The sequence below is a fragment of the Cygnus olor genome, chromosome 11 (assembly GCF_009769625.2).
Source record: "Cygnus olor isolate bCygOlo1 chromosome 11, bCygOlo1.pri.v2, whole genome shotgun sequence".
NCBI lineage: Eukaryota > Metazoa > Chordata > Aves > Anseriformes > Anatidae > Cygnus > Cygnus olor.
This window is the reverse complement of record NC_049179.1, coordinates 48,609-71,209: the sequence shown is the minus strand read 5'-3', so window position 1 is coordinate 71,209 and position 22,601 is coordinate 48,609. Positions and strand designations below refer to the sequence as shown.

Sequence of the window (22,601 nt, the reverse complement as noted above, 5' to 3'; positions counted from 1 at the left end):
AAATTGTTTTTTCTCAAACACTGACTGAATATTTGTCAGAACAATGCATTACGACAGATTTATCCATTCCTGAATAAATTTCTGCCTCCTATTCACCTGTACCAGCAGCTTCTCAAGGCAACTCTGTGGCTCCCCACTTGCTTCTCTTACTTAGCACCTAGGGTTGACTCAACCCCAACTGATGGCACTGCCTTGAGCCAGGGGAACCACTGGAAAAAGGGAGCCCAACTTTTGGGAATGCACTTGGGAAGCACCCACCCGGTGAGCGGGTGGCGCTGAGGAGACGACCTGAGGGAGGCGAGGGATCCCCGGCATGTCCAGCAGTGAGGAGAACAAGGTGGCTGGCCACGACAAGGGGTATATTAGCCCTATTTCGGCTGGGAACGGAGGGTGTAAAATGCTGAGATGAAGCTGTGAGCCAGGGGCTCGCCTCACAATGCCCTGACGGCCCTGAGGGGGGCAACAGCGAGGCGGGAGCGGGAGGGACGGCAAAGTCCCGCCCTGGTGCTCTCCCTCAGTGCGCTTGCTCTGAGGCGGTGCATGCGCGGGGCTCTGAGGGATGGCCGCCGGCTGTGAGGGAAGGAAACTGCCGGGTGAGGGGTGAGTAGGGAGTCCCCGCGGCGCTGCGGTCGCTGCCCGCGATGGAGACGGCGCCCTTAAAGCTGCTCCAGCCCGAGCCCGGCGACGAGGGTACGCAGAGGTGTAGGCTGGGCCCTGCCGCCCTCTCCTTCCTGGGTGCGCCGCTTGGGGCCCCGCTGAGGATCTCCCTGCCCGGCGGGAGCTGCTTGTGCACGGCCTGGCCCAGGGCGGACCTGGCGGACGGTTACCTGCAGGTTGACCTGGCCTCCAGGACCGCGGCGGTGGCGGTGGCGGCGCTGAGGGGCCTGACGCTGAGTCTCGGCCGGCTGCAGCTGGTGCCCCGTTGCCGCCTAAAGAAAGCGACCGTGAACGTGGTCCTGAAGAGCTCAGCGCTGCGAAAGTCCATGCCCCGAGCAGTGCTTCAGGAGACGATCAGGGACCTGCTAAGAAATGTTTATGTTTCCCATCATTACGTTGTTACTATTGCCCCAAATCTCGAAACTCCTGTGGTACACATTGAAATGCTCTCTGTAGACCCTTTGACAGAGGAAGCAGGACTGATAACCCCCCAAACAAGCATAAAAATTAAAGAGGTGGTCACTGTAGAAAGGTACAGGCGCTTATCGGAGGACACAGGAAAAATTTCAGTTGCAGGACTGGATGATGTGGGAAGGACTTTGAAAGAAATGATTGATCTGCCCTTCCGTTTTCCAAAAACTTTTAAGAAGCTGGGGCTTTCTGTCCCTAATGGGGTGCTACTAATAGGCCCTCCAGGTGTGGGGAAAACTCTTATGGTAAAGGCAGTAGCAAAAGAAGTGGGTGCGTACCTGCTTTGCATCAGTGGTCCAGCCCTGTATGGTTCCAGGCCAGGAGAAAGTGAAGAGAATTTGCAAAGAGTCTTTGAAAAGGGCAGAGAGATGTCCCATGAAGGCCCAACTATTCTCTTTATTGATGAGATTGACTCCTTATGCCCAAAGCGAGGACGTTCAAACAATGCTCCTGAAGATCGTATTGTTGCTCAGCTGCTAACGCTACTGGATGGTGTAGGTAGTGAAGGCAAGATGGTCCTCATGGCAGCAACAAACAGGCCTGATGCCTTAGACCCTGCACTGAGAAGACCTGGCAGATTTGACAGAGAGGTAAGCAAACCCTGTTAGACATAATGAATTTGCTTTCTTTTCCAGGGGGACACTTAATAAAGTAATTCATTTTTTTAGAGGAAAAAATGGCTACTAGTCATGTTCTGTAGTGGGATTCCACAGATTTGAGCCACATGTCCTGTTTCTCTGTTGTGAACACTGAAATAACATCTTTGCCTAAGACTTACCTTCTTATGTTTACATTACCTTAAAACAGTATTTGGTGAACAGTAGCTGACAGTGTCTTATGAACAACTGTTTATACAACACTGTTCACTTAGAAAGTAAGCATAAATGAAAGGTGCTTTAAAAATTTATCATTTGTATGCTGCTGCTAGTAAGTTTCTTGTAAAACTCTTTAGTTGCAATACAGGTAGGTAAATTTTCAGAAAACAGTATAAAGCAGAGACAAAGTTGCTTGCCAAGGTCTACAAAATAAGAGGAATATAGCAAAATATCTCCTTAAAATTTGTATTGTATTTGCTTTAGGTTATTATTGGGACACCAACACTTATGCAGAGAAGATCCATCCTGCAGTTGCTTACATTTAGTATGCCGATTTCTACGGACGTTGATTTGATTAAACTGGCGGAAATTACAACTGGGTATGTTGGAGCTGACCTTACAGCACTCTGCAGAGAAGCTGCTATGCAGGCTATGTTCCACAGCTCTTTGGTATGCTTGCAAATTAATCAAGAAGAATGTAATTATTATGTACCACACTTTCTCCATTAATACTTCGTTTTCCTGGAAATTCTCAAGATGAAAAAGTCAGAACCTAAAATGCTGAAAAGCACCAAATGTGTTATAAATGTAAATATACCAATGCTTTTACTGCATTTGCGGTTTAATAACTGCATTTTACAGACTTTTTGAGTTATGAATGTTAGACCGTTTGTATTCAAGAGAATCAAGGCATTTATGTGTAGTAACCCTGAATCTAGCAACTATTTGATTTTGTAGGTCACTCTGTAATGGAAAAGTAATTTAGGGAAAAACAGTAGTTTTCCCTAAAATACGCGTTTCTGATAAAACTGTGGGTTTTTTTCTTATAAAAACTTTTCAATAAAGAGAATATATTCTACTTTGTGCTACATCTTTTTGTATGCAGTGCTTAAGCTTGTTAGGGCAGGAATTTAATTGATTATTGATTGCATTCGTCCTTTTGTGAAGTGTTTGGCATACTAATAGAGCATTGTAAATTATTATGTAAAAACATTATTAATGTGCTTTATTTGGTTTTCTTCAGGATTCAACTGAAATGGTGATTAACATGGCAAGTTTCCAAGAAGCTTTTAAAAAAATTCAACCATCCTCTTTTCGAAGTGTAATTGGACTAAAAGAGTGTAAGCCAGTCACTTGGGAGCAAATAGGTGGTCTTGAAGATGTAAAACTGAAGTTAAAACAGGTAATGTATAACATGTATTTAGATAAAAAGGCAGTTTCTAATAACCATGTGCTCCAAGGTGTTCTATGTGCTACATTATAGAAATGTATTCTCTTGCAAATTACATGATTCTAAATTGTATTCTAAACATTATTTTCTATTACATTAAGTTATTGCAGTGCTTGTGATTTAAAAACCTTCCTGTCCCAGGATAACAGCAATAATACCATGGAATAATTATCATACTTTCCAGTATCTGAAAAACTCTGCAGCAGTACATTTCTGAGTTTGTACCCAGATGTGGCTCTTGCATGTCATTCCTCAAGGATTGCCTTTTATTCTGTTTGAGACTGAGAGGAAACTTCAAGAAGGAGGGAAAGGGAACGAGGGGGGTCTGTCTTTTTATACCAAAAAAGACCATATTAGTATTCTGCGTTGATTTCAAATTAATGCATGAACAAAAGAGAGAAATATTTTGCTTAGCTGCTTTACTGAATGGCTATGAACTCGAGTTCCTTTACTGAGAATTTCATCCCTTTTTTATGTATTGACAGTGCATTGAGTGGCCTATGAAATTTCCTCATGCGTTTGCTAGGATGGGCCTGTCTCATCCAAAGGGTGTTCTTCTCTATGGGCCATCAGGGTGTGCCAAAACCACACTGGTGAGGGCTGTGGCCACAAGTTGTCACTGTTCCTTTCTTTCTGTAAGTGGTGCTGACCTTTTCTCACCTTATGTTGGAGATTCAGAGAAGATTTTGTCTCAGGTACAGTTTTTAATTTATATGAGATCTAAAGTTTATTTTTGCCTGATTTTTATGAAGTGTAAGTTAGGCCTAAATTTTGTTATTGGAAAAATTATAGTTAAAACTTACCTAGTTTTGAAATAGAAAAAGATAATGCATTCACATTTATATAAATGGAGAATCTAACCCTAAAATTATACCAATTTTAAACTTTGAAAGTATTTCTACCCTCTTGTTGTTAGTTCACATAAGAATTTAATTAAAAAGCAGAATCTGTCTGTAGTAAATGTAAGCCAGAATGGCTTTTCGAATCAATGCATCTTTTTTTGTGAACGAATTTATCTTTAAAGTTGCATAATTACGTCAAAATACAGAGTGAATGTAAACAGGTGATTTCACCTTACCCAGTAGAAAGTATGTATTAACATTTTATTCTATCAATCCAAAAATAGGTTTTTCGCCAAGCAAGAGCAAGTACTCCAGCAATAATATTCTTAGATGAGATTGATTCTATCTTAGGGTCTCGGTCACACCATAAAACTGGCTATGGTGTCTCAGAACGAGTTCTTTCTGTTCTTCTTAATGAGTTGGATGGCATTGGACTGAAAGTCACAGAAAGAAGAGGAAATAAACTACAGCTTGAGGGCCAATGTCAAGAATTAAGTGACGAGGAAAGACAGGTAATTTTTTAGTTGTTGGCATTCACGTTTTTAAACTTAAAATCCTTAAGCTTAAAAATGTGCTATTCTATTCTGTCATTGTTTCTGATTTTTATAAAATACCATTTATAGATTGCTGATTTTGTATATGCTGTTCATCAATGAGACTTTGTCCAAACAAAATACCCATAAGCAAAATATTAATATAAAATAATGCTATATATAATAATATATAAATTATTAATATTAAAAGGAAAATAGACTCACACAGAGATGCGTTTTCTTCTTTCCCCTTTTATTTTCTTACTAGTAGTTAACAAATGTATTTAGATAATACCTATCTGAACCATGTTGCACTAACTTGTTCATATAATCTCTTTACTCAGCTAGAGTTTCAGGAAACTTTGAACAAAGATTTCATGGTAGTTGCTGCAACAAATAGACCAGATATGTTGGATGATGCTTTACTGCGTCCTGGAAGGCTAGACAGGGTGATCTATATTCCACCTCCGGATCTGAAGGTGATGTATTACAAATCCATATGTGGCTTCAAATGGAGAGAGAGAAATTGGCAGCATACTTTAATTCAGGAGTAAAGGGGAAATATTCCAATAATATAAATATATTATAGGAATATATATTAATTATATATTAAAAAATTGATGGATGGTTCACTGAAAATGAGTCACCATATTCAAAGTACATGAAGTTTAAAAAGGAATAATCCTGTTTGTAATTTAAATACCAGTTATTTTTGAAACGGTGCATGTAGTTACACTATTGCATATAGAACACATCCAAAAATCTGAAATAATTCTTTATTTACAGAATCAAGCTGCAGTTTAGGAAGTATCATAACAAGTTGGCTGTCCTTGCTTCAGATCTCTCTTGTGCACTGTAAATGCTCAGTGGTATAGATGTTTGTCCTGAGCCCCTCAAAAAAAGAGATGACCCGCAGCAGGACAAATATAGAACCTTCAGTGTAAAATAGCATTTTCATGAAGTAATGAGCAACTCTGAATACCAGACTTTAATATATGAGGTAACCGCAAGAGTGAATATTTCCATTAATTGTATTTTCTTTACTCTTTCACCAAAAATATGGTAGTTCTGCTTTTGGTAATTTCCTAGATCTTTCTTAGTTCTGATTTCAGATTTTTTACTGCTTTGGAGTGGGAGCAATTGTTACTTTGTTTGGTTTTGTTTTCTCATTTAATGTATACCAACTTACAGGGAAGGCTTTCCATTTTGAAAATTTGCACAGAAAAAATTCCGTTAGATTCTGATGTGTCACTGCAAGACTTAGCAGTCCTAACAGACCTCTTCTCTGGAGCTGATATTGAAAATCTATGCAAGGAGGTATGAAATATTCATGGTTAATCTGCGAAATAAACTATAAATTAAACCTTTCAATGAAAATAGTTAACTTCCGGAGGTTACCAAGCCATCTGTAGTACAGATTATTCCACCACTGAAAATAAAGAGAATGAATAAAACAGGAGGACTGAACAAGAATTAATTCTTTAAATAAAAAGCCAAGTAAGTATAAAGGGTTTCTATGATAATTTACTGGTGGAAGTTACTCTACTGGCAGAAGTGGGAGCTGTACTACCTTTTATTTCATGTGGCTCTTTGTAATTCAGGCTCACATCTGAAGGAATCATGTTTTGTGTACTGCAAGCAGCTGTGGCATTCTTAGCTGAAAGCAGCATGTACTGTCAAGGCTAGAGTGGAAAAAAATAGAACAGTCCATAAATACTTGAGCAAAGTTATATTGAAGGCAGAAAAAAATGGGAAGAAAATCCAATATGTAAATGATCAAGGATATGTTTTCTAATACAGACAAAAAGTAAATGTGAAATTTACACTAGTCCTACCTGATGGTGTGTCTAGTGATAAATATAATTCATAGAATGCTGTTCTCAGATACTTTGTCTAAAATTTAGTTTAATGTAAAATATTTTAAAATACTTGAAGTAACTTCTTTTTGACTTAATATTATAAGCATTTCAAGCTTTTTTTTCTTTTCTAAAGGCTGCTTTGTTGGCATTGCAAGAGAATGGACTTGAAGCAACTACCGTAAAACATGAGCATTTTGTAAAATCACTGAGGACTGTAAAACCATCTTTAAGCACAAAAGACTTGGAATTTTATGAAAAATTTTATAATCAAGAATTAACGTCTTGAATCAAAAAGGAATGATGTGGCATAAGTATTTTTAAATATATCACGAAGACTGAGATTTTAAGTGTTTTGTATCTTTCCTGCTTTTTCATACTGTACTTACTGTAGTTTTCAATCTGTATGAAATACAGTAAAATTTCACTGATGAAAAATGTGTAATGTCAGTAATGAATAAACTGAAATCATGGTTGCTTGGGCTAGGTTTCCATTGGATGAATTGGGTAATTGAGATAGCTGTTCTGTAGTACTCCACGTAACTTTGTTTTACTATACATTTCCTAGTTTTGATTACAAACACTGGCACAGTAAGAATATTTAATTTAAAATGTGAAGTCTGAAAAGGACAGAGTGACTACTGAAGGCAGAAGAGCTTTCAGAATGTGAAGTATGAGAAACCAAGTCCCGTACTATCCAAAAAGATAAGCCATTCCATATGTGCATCTCTAAAGGCTTGCTTTCTCAAAGGCAGGTTTCCAAAGCCCATACAGTTAAAAACTTAAGGCCACGGTTAAGTTTTTGCTGCAGCAACTGGGCCAGACTTCAGCTGGGCTCCATTTTCGGTCCATAAACCGCTCGCCAAGCCCTGAAGCGAGGCAGGCCGAGGCCTTTGCCCTGACATGCTGTTCCTCAGGCAGCAGGGCTCGAGCGACGGGAGCCTCCAATCAGCGGCCGGCGTCGCTCCCCTCAGGAGCCGGGAACACCCGGCGGGGGGCGCCCGCGCTTCTTGCGCCGTTGCGGGAGCGGGGCGGCGGGTCCCCCCCGCGCTTATATAAAGCGGAGAGCGTGGCGCCCCGTGCCGGTGTCCAGCTGTACCGCTGCCCGGTTACACCTTCGCCGTCCCGTCAGGTAACGCTGCGCCCTGCTCGGGAGTCCCGCGGCCGGGGGGTGCCCAGGTTTGGTAACGGCCCCGTTTGTTCATCCAGGTCCGCAGCCGCAGCGAGGATGAACACGAATTTCTTCCATATAATCAAATCGAAAAAAGAAGTAAGTGCCTCGGGTCGGTTCTGAGCCCCGGCGGCGGCTGTGCTGAGGTGGGCGCCCCGAGCCCGGGGGCTGCCACCTGAGGTGCGGTCCCTGAGGGCTTGGGGAGCACGGGGGGCAGCTCAGCCTGCCACCGGCCCTCCTGCCCGTACAAATCCCTCCCGAGCTCAGCCGGGACAGGGAGCTCCTCAACTCTCCTGCACTTCGTGTCTTTCAGCTCATTCCCCTGGTTGGAGTCGTGTCTTTTGCAGCAGTTGGGGCTGTTGCTTTCTCTGCCTATTCCCTCTTCAGCAAGTCTGATGTGATGTAAGTGAAATACTGCTCGGAGTTTATGCTGGTTTGTTCATCCCAACGGAGGTAGTTGACAATTACATTTTCCTGAAAAAAAAACAGAAAATCCAAGTGTATGTTCCAAAGTACTAGGAAAGATTAAGATATCGGCACACTTCAAATACTGAAAAATTAATAAATATAGTGTAATGCAGACGGCTTCCCCACTTAAGATTTAATAGGTAGTATTTATTTTTCTTGGCTTTAGGTGTAATAGGTTTTAGTTGTTCTCAGACAATTGGGTAGAGGCCATTCAGATATGGGGTGAGCAGGCTGTATCTAAAGAACAGTATTTGCAAATAGGAACTTACAATAAGTTAATATAAAATACTGGAGCCAAGTCCTTCACTCTCTAAGCTTTTGGGATATTTTGTATTTACTTTAAAGTGACTGAAATAGATAATTTTAGCCGTCAGGATCAGAATCCCCTTTTTATTTGCATCTTTATTTAATTTTGATTTTCAGCTTTTTTGCCTAATGTTAGGTAATACATTTATACCCAGACAATATTGGCATGTTGGTGCTTTGGAAGTTACAAATAAAGCAAGCCGTAATTGATGCCTAACCAGAATTTAAAATACAGAGTTGACCAAACCTGTAAACGTGTTTCAAGGAGCTACTTATGTGAATAGTTCTATTGCTAATAGACTCCTCATGTAAGAAAAGTATGTGCAAGTTCACACCCTAAAACGTAGTACCTAGTTTGCTTTCTTCTCTTAAAGCATTAACAAGACTGGCAATCCAGAGCCATGGGAAACTGTTGATCCTACCCGGCCTCAGAAGGTAATTAATGTAAATAATACAGTCAGTGTAAATAGCATATTTTTTTCCAATACAATAACTGTAATGTTTAAGAACTAGCAAAATACTGATGAGGAAAAAATGTAAAGCTGACATCTATTTAAAAGTGGAACTGATTGCATAGCTCATTACTTTATCTAAAGAATTTCCTCTACGTTACTTAATGATAGTAATTAAGGTATTTCCTTCTTGGTCGGCTGCTGAATTTGTGGTCTATTTGTTGGCGTTGGCCCCCACAACATCTACTTACTCAATTCCATTGATAACAGTAGATACACAGACTGTAGAGGAAATGCTGTTTACATTTGCATTGTTCCTGAATTACAAAATTGACTGAGAACAGTTTATTAGGTATTACAGCTGTAAGGAAAAAAAAAAGTTTAGTAGAGCACCTAGGACAAGGAAAAATACAATTATCTGGGAATAATATTTGGGTTTATTATTTTATTAATATCAAAGTGATTTTGTTCAACAAATCACTGGATGTGATATTAGTTATTATTTTTGCTTACTTCTACTAGGAAAATATAAAGCTATCAGAAATCCTTCATCACCAATAAGTCGATATATGGTGTTGTGGGGAGAAGACTAACATTTTATTGAGAGTGGACTTAAATACTGAGGGTTTGCTAATTTCTTCCATGTTTTCCTTTGAATCCAGCTATTAACAATCCATCAGAAATGGAAACCCATAGAAGAGTTGGAAAATGTCAAAAAGCTTACGAAGTGACAAGTTTCTGTTGGCTCTAAAAGGTACTCTATGAATCTAGTGGAATCACTTCTGCACAAACTTGACTACTGAAATCAGTGTGCGGAAATGCTTCTGCTATGTTTTTAGGGTCTCCCTACATTTTTTGGACTCTGGATGAGGAGTTTCATTTTGCCTTAGAAGTTGGCATACAACATCCACATAGTCCAAAAATCTGTTTCAAAGCTCATTTTCAGGTTGCATTTGATGTCAAATGTTGAATATTCAGATGGTAATTAAATATGGAAAAAGACTTCACCCTTTTTATAGAATTTTATTTTCTCAAAATCCATCAGTTTTGTAATTTTACAGTGTTTTTTAATAAAATTGCTTAACTTTTGCAATGTTATATGTAAATTCCATGAATAGGAATTACCCAAAAGCTCTTCTAAATTAAGATTCTTGGTCTGCTCTCTCTTTATCCTATATTTTAATGCGCTATGCATATTGTATGCAGACAAAATAGTCATCATAGCCAGAGGATGTCTATGGATGGCAACATATGTCATCATAAAATACACTTGTATTTATTTCCTACATTAGATGTGATGACAACGTAAAATGAAGTTAAGATAAGGTTCTATTCCTAATACTAAAACTTGCACGTGTGCTCAGCTTAATCCACCAGGGAGTTTTATATGTTACTTGAGACCGCAGGGTTAAAACATAAGACTTCAGCATGGCTAAAAGGGATTTAGAAATGAGAGAATTTCTGTTATATTTAAATATTGCACCTGTTTAAACTTAGAAAAAAATGCTAGAATTGGGAAATATACTACCCAAAACCACTTATAATGTTAATTTCTTCATCTTGTGGTAGGTAGTTCAAGCTTAAATTTGCAGCACAGTTAACAGTTTTGGTGTTTTTTTTGTTGTTTGTTTGTTTGTTTTGTTTGTTTTTAAATAGATATTAGGACCTCTGCTTTAACAAAGAGAAAATAACAATTAAAGTTAGGAAAACAGATTAAAGTTAGGAATGACTCCACAGAAAGACACTTTCTCTTTAGTTTGTTTACTGATGGATTGGCTAGGGAAAGGATGCCATAATCCCAATGAATTAATAAGGGGATATATGTACATCCAATGGTGAAACAGTCCTTTTGTGGGTATTTTCTGTATGTTTTCCTTGCAAGCCTTTTCATATATATTACATAATTTCTTCAACACTGGATGATCAGAATGCATGTTACTTGAAGGAAGAAAGCAAAACTGAAACAAGTTGATTTGAAGAAGTCCCCCTTCAAGTGCGTAATAGTGAACCTAGTGCTGTAGCTTCCTCTGCTGCAGCAAAGACAAAACAAGTTAGTAAAGCTGTCTCCAAACTTTTAAGGTAGTTTGGCTTCAGAGACTTCAAGTTTTCTTAAAGATGTTTTCGATGCTGAGAAGAAAAAGTTATTTATCCCGCACTTGTGTGCAGATACAGCATAAATATTTAATAAGTAAGTATGACTCAGCAGCATTTATATTTAAGAGTGAGAGGAACAACAGGACTTCAGAATACACGCTTAGCTTTCATTTTAAGGAATGACGTTACAAGACAATCAGGTAGTATATAACCACAAAAATCCAGTGCTCTGCGGAATAAACTTTTAATCATTTAAATAGAGAAATGTTTTAAAATATTTTCTGTAAGTTACTGTATATTTACATATGTTGCTCTATTACATTAAAAGGTGTGCTGTGCTGTGCTCTAAGTTGATGCATGAATTAAATGAGTTTGTCTTTAAGTAAATCACAGGTATGGTCTATGAATACTAATATTTCTTTTGACCTAAGTATGTCAACATTGGGGAAACAAGTCATTTTTACGTGATTTTTGTACTTAAATACTTTTCACTGGTGTCTTCCAGTAGTGCATTAGGCAGCGTGACTACCATCAGTCCCAGGTTATTGCTTCTCATTTTCTCCTAGGGCATAATAGCAAAGGTAATAATACAATGTTTTGCTTGTTACTTGCTTCCTTTAAAAAAAAAAATAAAAAAAAAAAACACATGGATTTGTGGAAAGGGTTTTCACATTATGTAAGAAATCATCATCTCTTTGTATACTTCAAAAAGATCATGAGGATTGTTCAAGTCCTTGGGAAAACTTTCTGAGTGCTCAGACCATCCCTAAGAATATTCTGTCTGCTGTATTGATGAGATTACTCCTATAAGTAGGGAATACCAAGGCCAGTTGCTGTATCTACCCCCAGTACTGCTCAACATAAAGCAATAAAGTGATGTACAAATTATTTCCTTATTCTGCAAACATCAGAGTTAAGACAGTAAAGATTTAATCCGTTGAATTTTATGAGTTTACTTTTATGAGAACAGTAAGATTTCCTTGTCCTGTGTAATGCAAACCCATGACTTTTTATTTGTTGTGCAATTTAGAGGCTGTTGAAATAAATTTCACTTCTTTCTTCCTTCTCTCCATTCTTTTCTACTTCTGCGTCCTACTTAATCTTCTGTTTGAGGCTTTGGTTTTTTAAACAATCGCTGTCTTCACTCACCCTGTCTAGTACTTTTCCATGGAGCTATATCACTTCCAACTATCATATTAATTACAAAGTTTCATTAAAATGCTCAATGGCTTGTTAAAATTTCAAATATGGATTAAAAACCATTAGCAATGATTTTTAATGGTGCTAATCACCATTTGAAATCATTAGAATCTATACAAGTTACGCTTTTCTAACTGCAGCTGGCTGATAATTATTAAAGCCCATTTGTAAATAGTTTTCTGGAAGAATAGAAGGTTGCTTTCTGCAGTATGCATGCAAACTGAAGCAATAATTGTGTCCCCCCAAAAAATAGGAGCAAGAAAAGTTTATGTAATTTTGTAAATAAATGGACAAATCCATCAGTTCAAACAATCCGCAGAAACTTAACAAATGTTTAAAACCTTGCTTTGATGGAGCAGTAACATACAGGGGAACTTGAGTGCTACTGCCTGTTCTGGGGTCTGATTCAGGCTTTATAAAATGCCAGCTCTTTCAGCCTTCTAAAATATTTCCTTTTTGTTTTAGGAGTCATTTAAAAATTCCTGATCTGTATTTCACTTACTGTCTCCCAGCCTTTCACTAAGATCTTTTCTTGAGTTAATAAAAGAGCTAGGCCCCAAGAAGGATAAAACCTAATTGTCGACCTCATTTTAGCCTCTACCCTTTCTCCAGCTTATCTGATACACCTTTAAACATACATATCCTTAAAGGAGCCATGACATGGGAAAAGCTTGATGGCCTGGCTGTAAGGACCATTAATTCATGTATTAACTCTGTAAGTTCGCAAAATCTTTGAGCAAAATTTCAAATACTCTGAATTCATTTTAACTTCCAGAAAGTGAAGCCTGTCAATCAAAAAAACCACAACTTCATATTCTTTGCTATGTACCTTTATTTTAATTGCAAGTCCTTGTTATTACAGTAGTACTTAAAGGCTTAAACAGAATGATGCAAGATTTGTGGGATCCAAGACCTGTGCTGAGTTTCTCCTTTGGTTTTCTTTGCATATGATAGCCTCTGTGTCAGCATTTCTCTGCCTGACAGCCCTACCCCTCCATGTTTCTCCACTGCAAATAGTTTACTACCTAGTTATTTCATTGGTGCATGTGATTTCTGTAGTAAGTAGTTATTTACAGTGGGGCCTGGTGCAATCATTAAAGGAAATTGTTCATCCTCCAGTTGTCATCTGTCTCAGTGCAGAGGGCTCTTGCCCCTAGGACTAACTGTAGAAAACAAACAAGAGTAATGGGAATGATTCACGTGTTCTGGCCAGTGTTTGGTGTTGGATGCTTCCCAGAAAAGCTTTCAGATTAAACAAACATGGCCACACTACTCAGCACAGTTTTAATTCATTGTCTGAAGTCTTCAGTGTATAGCACAGGCCTGCCATACAGGCAGCACACAAGATAACACGATCACCTAAAAGCCTGACTGAAATGGAAATAGAGAAGCATTAGTGAGGAAGAGGACCTGGGGAGCTGTGGCTGGACTCAGCAACTATTTACCTTCAGGTGTTGATTTGAATAGACAGCAGGCAGATTGTTTGCTGAAGGCACTCTGCCATCATAAAATAGCCATCACTACAAATTACACCCTTCAGAGAAAGTCCAAAGAGTGAACAGGCACCTACGGGCCTCGCCCTGTGCAAAGATCAGACACCTTTCTGGCATTTCATGGAGGCTCTATCAACCCTATTCATTCTGTACTTTGGCCTAGTGATCAAAGGATTTCGGTTTAATAATGTGTTACTTTCAGATAACATTGTTATATGTCAATTCTTGCCAGCCCTGGTACTGGAGATGCAATGTCCTCCTGTAGAATTAATGAGGGATTTGCGGTGCCCTCCGAGGACCCCTCACAGAGACAAACTCCATTACATGTTAAGCCAACAGGAGAGAGCAGCTGTCCAGCGGCTGTTACCCACCACCACACTGAAGGGGAATCCTGAGGGATCCTCTGTGCCCCATAGCTGCCTTCTCCCTCAGCCACCTCTCAGTGGAGAAGAGGGAGCACAGAGCAGCCCACAGGTGGCGGGTAATGGCGGGACAGGGGGCTTTCATTAGCACCTCATTAAGGAGGTGCAGTAAGTGCCATGTGGGTTCTTCCCTCCTTTGCGAGGCAGGGGAGGGCAGGATAAGCCTCGATGTGCTTTGCTGTCAGACCACCTGCGGGAGCACTGGAAGGCTGTGAGCCCTCAGCAGCGCTGATGATTGCAGCAAGGAGAAAAGAGGTACAAAGAGGGTAAACTTGCCACACCTGGGCTTTGTGTAAATACACCATTTTTAGGTGGGAGGAGTGAGGAGGTGAGCTTCATCTCTGTGGTGGTGTGCTGTCTCAAGTAGTTTGTGAGGTGAAGGATTTCTCTGTATAGCAAATGAGGGAGATTCTAGAAAAGAGTAACTGTGGTGTTAGGGGATTACAGGGTTTTATTTGGTGTGATGGAGCAGAGTTAGCAAGTCAGAGTCCCAGAAGTAATTTCTCTGGGCTTGTCACATGCTGGTCTGAAAAAAACAACAGAAGTCTCATCAAACAGCAGTGGGAGCATGCACAGAAGCGCTTGGTTTTGTTTTGCTCTTGTCTACACTTAAGACTGGCAAGGTCAGGCGACCTGTGTGGTGCAAGTGCTGTGGGGCTGGGCTGAGGCCACCTCCCTGGCTGCGTGCCTCATGGCACGGCAGGCCTATGCCACTCAAGTCATCTCTTGTACTCAGGCTCCCACCCTGCGGCTTGTGGCTCCTCATAAAATGGCCAGGCCGGACTGGAGACACCAGGGCCTACTGTGGTATATGGCTATGCCATCTGTCTGGGTGATGGGCCTTGGTGCCTCTGTGTGGCTGGGCACCTGCTCTGGGCAGCAGATCCGCTGCTGCTGATGGCCAAGGTTTGGCCATGTGTGTAACACTTCCTAAAATCCTTCTGTCTAAATACATTAGACTTCACAATGTGATGTTATAAGATAAAGCCAGTCATCCTTGTGACCTTGGTCCTGTAATATTTAAAGTGCTTGTGCTAGTCTATTAAAATTCAGATAAATGTGTTTCCAGCTTTATAAGCTGTCAAGCAGTTGAAAACAAGTCTTTTCAACTTCAAACATTTGATCAGAAACCTATATCAGAAACCTGGTATTACTTGATTTCTGCCTCTCACACCCTCCTATTTGCTGCAGAAACTCCTTCCTTATTTCCCTTGCTGACACATTTTTTTTTCCTCATGCTATGTCTCCCTTTCATCCACCAAAACAAATACATCAGAAAAACGTAGAATTTTCTTGGTCTAACTTGCTTATACTGTTAGTATTGTTTATTAGTGTATACCTGTACTGTGTTATAGAAAGTTAAACTTCTAAAATGATTAGATCAATTTATAATTAGGCTGGTGATTTAAACTCAGAAATTATACAAAAAAAAAAAAGAGAAAATAAACCCACCACAGTCATGACTTTAGTAAGATTTTTTTCTTTATTTTTCTGTAATAGCGGTAAAGATGCATAGTCTGAGCTCTTTAATCAAAGATTTCTGTACTTTATGTGCATTAAAAACAGCAAATACTGAATAATTGTTTTTCAGTTTTGAAAAGAAAATTTTAATTTGCCTCATAGGTAAGTATGCTTTGTCTCACTTAAAACTCAGGTAAAACAGTTGTGTGTTTTTTTTCTTTACAATATTAATATGTTTACAATTTTATTGTTAGGTAGGTTCCATTTCACTGAAAACTATTTCTTAATTATGTTGCTGTAGAAAACTAAAGACAGTGTCTGCTAATAATATTATGGGATTCTCTCCCTTACTTACTGTCTTCAGAACATCTTTTGCTTTGAGTAAGGTCTGTTTTCTGACTGAAATCTGATTGATCTAGTTGTTTTCTGATAAGAAAATGTGAAAGTGACTTGTTCATGTTCTGAAACAACAAACTTGAAGTGGTCAAGTAGTTGCTTATTCCTAAATACTGTGAATTGTGTGGATTCCTGTAGCCTTGCAGACCATGATGGTGGCAGTTGAAGCAACAGCTGTGAAACAGCTTTTTCCTTTTTGTATCTTCTTTTATGTTTGGTGTTGGTTTTTTTTTGAGTAAAATCAGAAACATTATTTTTTAGGCTAGAACTCACTCAGCCAGAGTTTTGCTGGCTTCATGAAGCAGGGCAGGGGGTGGTAGCTTTTGAATTTGTGACTTTACACAGCAGTTCTGTTTTTCTTATTTTGAAAGCAGAATTCTCTGCTGGAGTGAGTGGGAGTCTTGTACAGACATTGATGATATCAGATGGTGTCAAATTGGGTATCTACAGACTTGGGACAAAATGTCAGTAGGATACAGCACCAAAACCAGACTGGGGGGACCAGAGGTCTGTAGCGACCGACTCAGCGTTGCCTGAAGGAACTTGTGTGAAGTGATGCAGTCAGAAGGCAGAGCTGTTGCTCTCCCACTTCATGGTTACAACCATTTTCTAGAACTCTCCAGTGTTCAAGCCACTTCCTGTCATTCTACTCCTTTTGTATGGTATCTGGCATGAGATCAGTCTTTTCTGGTAGACCAGAGGTAGCCTGCTAGTGTCTGAGGCCTACTGTGGTTCCTCAGCCTTTTTCACAGAGCTACGTTTCATCTTCTGACAGGACTGGTGCATCTTGCGAGGTGTAAGCAAGGAATGCCAACCTTATCCTGCTGGATTGTTACATGGATTGTCAACATCCCCATATTCTGAAAAGCTGGAGTTCCTTGTATTCCTGGTCAGGTGTCTTAGAATATGCAGATTTTTACTGCAAAATTCACGTAGGATCAATACGATGCATTACCAAGTGTAGCTTATTTCAATACTTTTATTACACTGCATGATATGCTGGGAGCAAACGAGGTAGCTGTAGATGCAGATAGATTAGCTGAGAGGTCAGAAAGCCATACAAGTTTGAAAAACTTAAGTAAATGTATTTAAGCTTTCATTTTTAGCAAGACTTTTTCATTCTTGGTTGCTTTTTGTATGACATATCTTTTTTTTTTAATTCAAATAAATGTATTTGCAGTAAGTAGGTGACTAAATGCCATCCTGTACCAGACTTGCTGCTGCAGCACAGACAAGGAAGTAAGTGCTGAAAAAACACATTGCTTGTAATCCCTGGTAGTAACAGGGAAATGTTATCAGTTTGCCAAAGAAAGCAAAGTCACATACATGTCATAAATCACTGATTCATTACATCAAAAAAAAAAAAAAGCTGTTCTTATATTAAAGATGTTAATGTTTCATGTAATGATTCATCTCTCTTACCTGTTGTAAGACTTTTACAATTCAGTGAAGCCTGAAATATGAAGGAAAAAAAAAGGCTGTCCTTTTCGAGTCACGTTGGGTGACTTTGTAAGTGTTTAGAATAGTCAGGTAGGACTTGGATGAGATCTTAGTTATGTATCTGGGAAAACATATGTTAACATTATGCTGCCTTTACAGAGTTTATTTTTCCTCTTGTGAAATGCTTTGAATGGAACATGTTTAGTCAGAAGATAGAATTTGGCTTAAAGACTGTAATATCCACCCTACTCCTACTCCCAGAAGCAGAAATACATTGCGAAATCATAATGACTTGCAGTTCTGTTCCTTGCCAAACGAAGCCATAATTTTAATGTTATCATAGCATGCTGTGTGAAGTAGATGTAAAACAAATTGATTTTGAAGTTACAGATTTCAGGGAGACATGGAATTATCACAGAACTTGTAGTGGTTGTGTACATATGCAAGTACATGTTTTTTAAAATTGCCTCTTAAGAGAAATAATGAGTTTATAATTAATGTAATTATTAAATATATAATAAATTTATAATTATTACAAGTTTAATAATAAGGGTGTGTCTGAAGTTTCTGTATCCTCATTAGTTCAAAGAGGAAGCTTTTGTAGTATGCAAAACAGGGTGATAGGTAGAAGTTTGAGCTATGTGTTGAGCGTATCACTTCTCGATGCACATAAAGGACAAAGAGTATATACCCTCTATGGGCCAATGCTTTAAAAAAGCCAAATTCCCACCTAAGTTATAGGTAGAGTCACTCAGTAAAGATCCCGCACGTTTGACCTGTCAGCCTGTTCTCAGAAATCTTCACAGCTGTCTGTTTGGCAGTACCACAGACGTAATATACATTCCTCAATAAGAAAAACTAAAACACAAAGTTATTACTGTAGCTAGAGATGAGCATTTGTTGAAGCAACCTGTAATCAGAGGTACCAAAATCATGAGCCAAGGGAACTTCTTTACCTATTGGATTTTCTTTTTCATGAAACAGGTAAAAGGATATGTGGCAACCCAACAAAGGAAGGGGATGTGGGCAACTCTCCAATTGTTTTTATTATCAGGAATGAATGGGTATGGTATGCACGAGATGGGTAATACATATCCTTGCTTAAGAGAAAAAATTGTAAAGCCAGCTATCAAACATTCTAGCTTAACAGCACAACAGATCAACTAATGCTGCAATCTGTAAACAAAATTGGTGTTGGCTTAACTTGTGACCACTGCAGTTTGGCCCAGAAATATGGGTATGCTCCAGAGTTGGCTGCATGGTAATGTAAAGGCATCTAATGCTTTTCAGTTGCTATCTGGAGTATCTATGTACTCTGGCTTTATCTGTGGGTTTTTGTGTGTTTTTTTTTTTTTTCCCCAACTCCCTCTTTTGTACACAAACACACCTTATATGATCAATAAAGTATGAACTATTTAAGGGGGGAAAAAAAAACAACACTTTCTGCAGTTTGAATATCCTTACTCAGCCATAGCAGTTGGTGGATCCAGTAGTAAGATTTCATTTTGTTGTGTTACTCTTGCTCTGTGGGCTGCTTCTTTCTATCTCTGATGGCTAAAATTAGGGACTACCTCTTCCCTCTATCCTTTCTCCAGAGAAACATTAACTGTAATAATTCTGAGGGAAGTATAATGTTCTGGTTTCACTGCTGATTTACTGAGATAGTTAATTGATCTAATGTAATATGATATCCTGTATGGCTATCAACAGGTGTGTGGATCTAGAAACATATCTTCATTTACTGCTTACTGTACATGACCCTTTAACTTTTGATATGCAAAGAGTTGCTTGCTTTTATATTTTCTATGATATGACTTGACCTTTGCTCCATGGCAAGTCCAGGCAGCAAGGTTACCTGAAAAACAAAACAACTTGTTCCATCTAGGCTACGCTTAAAGCAGATGTCAAAGCACCAAGAAAATACCCTGTGTAACTGGGTTGGGTGATTTCACTTTCTAATTGATGGTAGGTGTTTTTTTGCAGAAGCATAGAAAATACAGAATTGCTTAATAGCTTGAAGAAATGAAAGAAGACTTTACTGGAAGGAAGTTGTGGTTGTGAGTTGCTCAGCCTCTGCATGAAGCCTGTTCAACCCGCTTAAAAGACAGCAGTAGCAATTGCAGCACTGTGGTAATTTCTACTTAATTTTGTATCTCCCAGATTTGAAGCAAAAACGCTTCCCTCAGTGTATGTTTTTGATTCAAAGTGTCATCAAATCCTTTATCTTAAAAATATGTCCTCTTACTTCGAATTCAGCACCCTACAGAAACAGTACTTATTTTCATAGAAACTTATGGCTTTGCATGATGGATATTGTTTTTTACATTAATGAATGTAATTTGTTCTAATTGCATTTGATAGCCACAGCTGACTTACAGTCATAGAACATTTTTTATTGCATACCTGGGACTGGCAGGAGGTAATTTATCTCTGTATTCCATGGGTATTTTCTGTACAGACCTTTAAGAAGTACCTTAAATATTTCCCGGTAATTGATTAGCAAATCTGTGGTAGGCTTGTGCTTTTCCTTATTGCATGTGTGTATCCACAGGGGAAAAAAAAAACAAAACTTTTTTTTGCTTGCTAATAAGACATTTGAAAGATTTGTGGCAGAATACATTCCTCTGACACCTAAACCAGCAAGTCCCAGCGATTATACTTGGTGCACAGCTCTTTTTATTAACGCTGGGCCTAATGCCCCCTCTGCTGGTAAATTTGGGCAGGACTTGCTGCTTAGTGCAAGGGGCAGCCTGTCCATGCAGTTTGTCAGACCTGTTCTTACACTTGGCTTGGAGAAAAAAACATAGGAAATCTATAAAAAACAATGAGTAACGGTATACAAGTTTCAAAAGTTTACTATCGTCTGAATTATGAAGAAGTTTAAATATAGTATTTACATTCAAATAGAGGGTTTTTTTGGGGGGAAAGGCTGGTTACTATCATTAAATGTTATTGTTTACATTTCATCAACTTATTTGAGGGCTTATTAGCTTATTTCTGTGTGCATTGTGAGAAAGAGAAACCAGAGGAATGCGGGAGTTGGGTGCTCTTAATGTGTGTGAGCCAAGGAGAATTTATTGCCTGCTTGCCATTTAGCTGCTGTTATGAGTTCAGCTGTGGCTAAGATCCCTGTCTGTATTGGCACTGAGTGCAGTGGGGTGTTTGCTGGGCAGACAGCCTTAACTGTTCTCATATGCTACTCACAACCCTGGAACAACCACTGATCTTTTCAGCGGGTATAACAGTAAGAAAATCATAAAGCAGTCATCATATGGATAAAGCTATACTTGTGTTCATGAAATGGCTTGTTTTTCTTCAGAAACTGGTGCTGCAAAAGGTGTACATGCTTCATAACCTTAATAGAAGTGACTAAATTATGTCATGCATTTTATCACTGGCAGTTTTCAAATGAAGAAACTGTGAGAATAAGGAAAAAGAATACATGGAGAAAAGGAAAATAGATAAAGGAGTAAAAATATAGATTTGGATTATCATTATTATACAGCTGTAAAAGTAGAAAGAAGGCATGCATGTGTTCTAAGAGCAGATTGCTGTCATAACTGCATAGAAGTAAATGGAAAGGATAAGCATTTATTTCAGCAGCTTCCAAAGTTGTCAGGTATTTCACAGAATGGAAGGGCAGGTATTGTCCTTCCTAGAGCATTCAGCTGTGGAGAATTAAATGAGAAGAGTAAAACCAAAGGGGATTTGCCATCCCCAGAGCACAGAGTGGCAGTTAGTGTCCAGTGTAATTTCTTACCAAGAACGAGGGTGAGGAGAAGCTGGGAAGTGGATTAAGGGGTATAGGGAAGGGGGGAAATATATGTTTTATTTCTTAATGTACAAAGAAAATCAATAAAAAGATTTTTGGCAGTGCCATTTTGGATGTTGAAGACTGCGTTCAGGTATGACATTTTACATGGTAATCCTGCTAGTATAGAAAAAAGTGCTGCTAGTATTGAAAGGAGTGTCAACACAATTTAGAAAAGAAAAATCTTCATTAAGCAAGGAAAACACTAATTCAGAAATAAAATTGGTCTCTGTTAAGTTTCGTCTTAGCATAAGAACACTTAAGAATATGAGCAGAATGCGAGGGTTTGCAGTCCATTCCTTGTAAAAACACTTGACTCATATGAGTAGTCATCGAAGTTGTATCTATACTTCAGGAGAAGATGAGTAAAATCACAGATTAAAATTTCTTCCCAATGTAGACTGTTAGAGATGGCAGAATTTTCACAGAATTTTAGCTGTTCGATCAGCAATAGCATTTTGGCACATCTCTGGAAAGCAGGAATACTAGCTGTGGAAGCCTCAAATTTTAGGTGCTTATTGGGTAGGGACAACTCAAAAAGTAAAGGCATTCTCATTTCAAGCAGAAGGGTTTACAATGATGAATAGAGAGGTATGAAGACATGTAAATGATCTTGTGATAACCTGGTGAAATAATCTGGATGTGCTGCAGAGCTGCTTAGAAAGGCACTACATGATTCTTGTTTATACCAATGCTACTTTCCTCTAAGGTGATGACTGAAAAATGATCTTACACTATCTATAACTTGCCTTCTTTTATACCCACTTTACACTTACCAGAGCACTGCTAATGCATGTTAGATCATATATTCCCTGTAGTTTATTTGCGAATAAACCTTCTCAAGAGTTCTCTATTCATTTTAAGTAAGTGTGCTATTTCAATTTGTTTATTTTTAGAGTTCTGTTGTACTCTTTTATTCCATCACTAGGAGTGTTATAAATTGTGTATTCCTTTTGTTGTGGATTAATAACAGATTCAGAAGAGTACTGAGATCTTATGTGAAATGCAGCACTGCCAGACAACTTTTGTCCTAATTTATAAAGACTAAGAAAAGGGTTAGAGGTAGGCCACACAGATACCAATTGCTATGTGAGACCTTAAGACCTTAAAATAGCGAATCTCCACTTCAGAGTCTCCCTGATACAGATGCATGGATTCTTTTATTTTACATTGTATTCTGTTGTTTTTTTCTCTGGACTCCTTCCAGTTAGTCCATAGGCCTTGATAACAAGGGCAGCTCTGGGGTGATTGAAGGGCTTCAAGGCTGCCTTGCCAGTTGCTTTATGGCTGTTCCTTCACCATACTTTGTCAGTTTATATTTTCCAGAGTGCAATTATTGCATAGGAAATAACAAGACTTAAGTTGTCCTGACTAAAGAGGGAGCCATAATTTATTTTAAACATAGTGTCACCAAACTGAGTTAAGCTTCAAAAAACAACTGCTGTAAGAATCAAAGAAAAAGACAAGAGATAGCAATACAAA

General features: G+C 38.8%; 2 protein-coding genes across 3 annotated transcripts; both read left to right on the top strand.

The window, feature by feature from the left end:
• Positions 1-286: 286 nt before the first annotated feature.
• On the top strand, positions 287-6,877 carry SPATA5L1 (spermatogenesis associated 5 like 1). Of its 2 annotated transcripts, XM_040570551.1 has the most exons (8): positions 290-1,718; positions 2,208-2,393; positions 2,968-3,126; positions 3,660-3,869; positions 4,301-4,528; positions 4,894-5,028; positions 5,741-5,866; positions 6,542-6,877. In XM_040570551.1, the coding sequence occupies exons 1-8, from the start codon at positions 642-644 to the stop codon at positions 6,692-6,694; spliced, it is 2,274 nt and encodes a 757-aa protein (XP_040426485.1). In that variant the 5' UTR covers positions 290-641; the 3' UTR covers positions 6,695-6,877. The 2 variants fall into 2 exon arrangements, with proteins under 2 accessions (XP_040426486.1, XP_040426485.1); XM_040570552.1 differs by lacking the exon at positions 3,660-3,869 and having other exon boundaries at positions 287-1,718.
• A 515-nt stretch (positions 6,878-7,392) lies between these two features.
• Positions 7,393-9,891, top strand: C11H15orf48 (chromosome 11 C15orf48 homolog). Its single transcript, XM_040570553.1, has 5 exons — positions 7,393-7,537; positions 7,615-7,675; positions 7,890-7,978; positions 8,725-8,785; positions 9,465-9,891. The coding sequence occupies exons 2-5, from the start codon at positions 7,634-7,636 to the stop codon at positions 9,531-9,533; spliced, it is 261 nt and encodes an 86-aa protein (XP_040426487.1). The 5' UTR covers positions 7,393-7,537; positions 7,615-7,633; the 3' UTR covers positions 9,534-9,891.
• Positions 9,892-22,601: the final 12,710 nt, after the last annotated feature.

What these genes read in the sequence shown, in the direction of transcription:
- C11H15orf48 (XM_040570553.1), top strand. Translation starts at nt 7,634, where the DNA reads ATGAACACGAATTTCTTCCATATAATCAAATCGAAAAAAGAA. An exon ending in TAATCAAATCGAAAAAAGAA is followed by an intron (nt 7,676 to 7,889) that starts GTAAGTGCCTCG and finishes CGTGTCTTTCAG; the next exon opens with CTCATTCCCCTGGTTGGAGT. An exon ending in TTCAGCAAGTCTGATGTGAT is followed by an intron (nt 7,979 to 8,724) that starts GTAAGTGAAATA and finishes CTTCTCTTAAAG; the next exon opens with CATTAACAAGACTGGCAATC.
- SPATA5L1 (XM_040570551.1), top strand. Translation starts at nt 642, where the DNA reads ATGGAGACGGCGCCCTTAAAGCTGCTCCAGCCCGAGCCCGGCGACGAG. An exon ending in CTATGTTCCACAGCTCTTTG is followed by an intron (nt 2,394 to 2,967) that starts GTATGCTTGCAA and finishes GGTTTTCTTCAG; the next exon opens with GATTCAACTGAAATGGTGAT. An exon ending in CAGAGAAGATTTTGTCTCAG is followed by an intron (nt 3,870 to 4,300) that starts GTACAGTTTTTA and finishes ATCCAAAAATAG; the next exon opens with GTTTTTCGCCAAGCAAGAGC.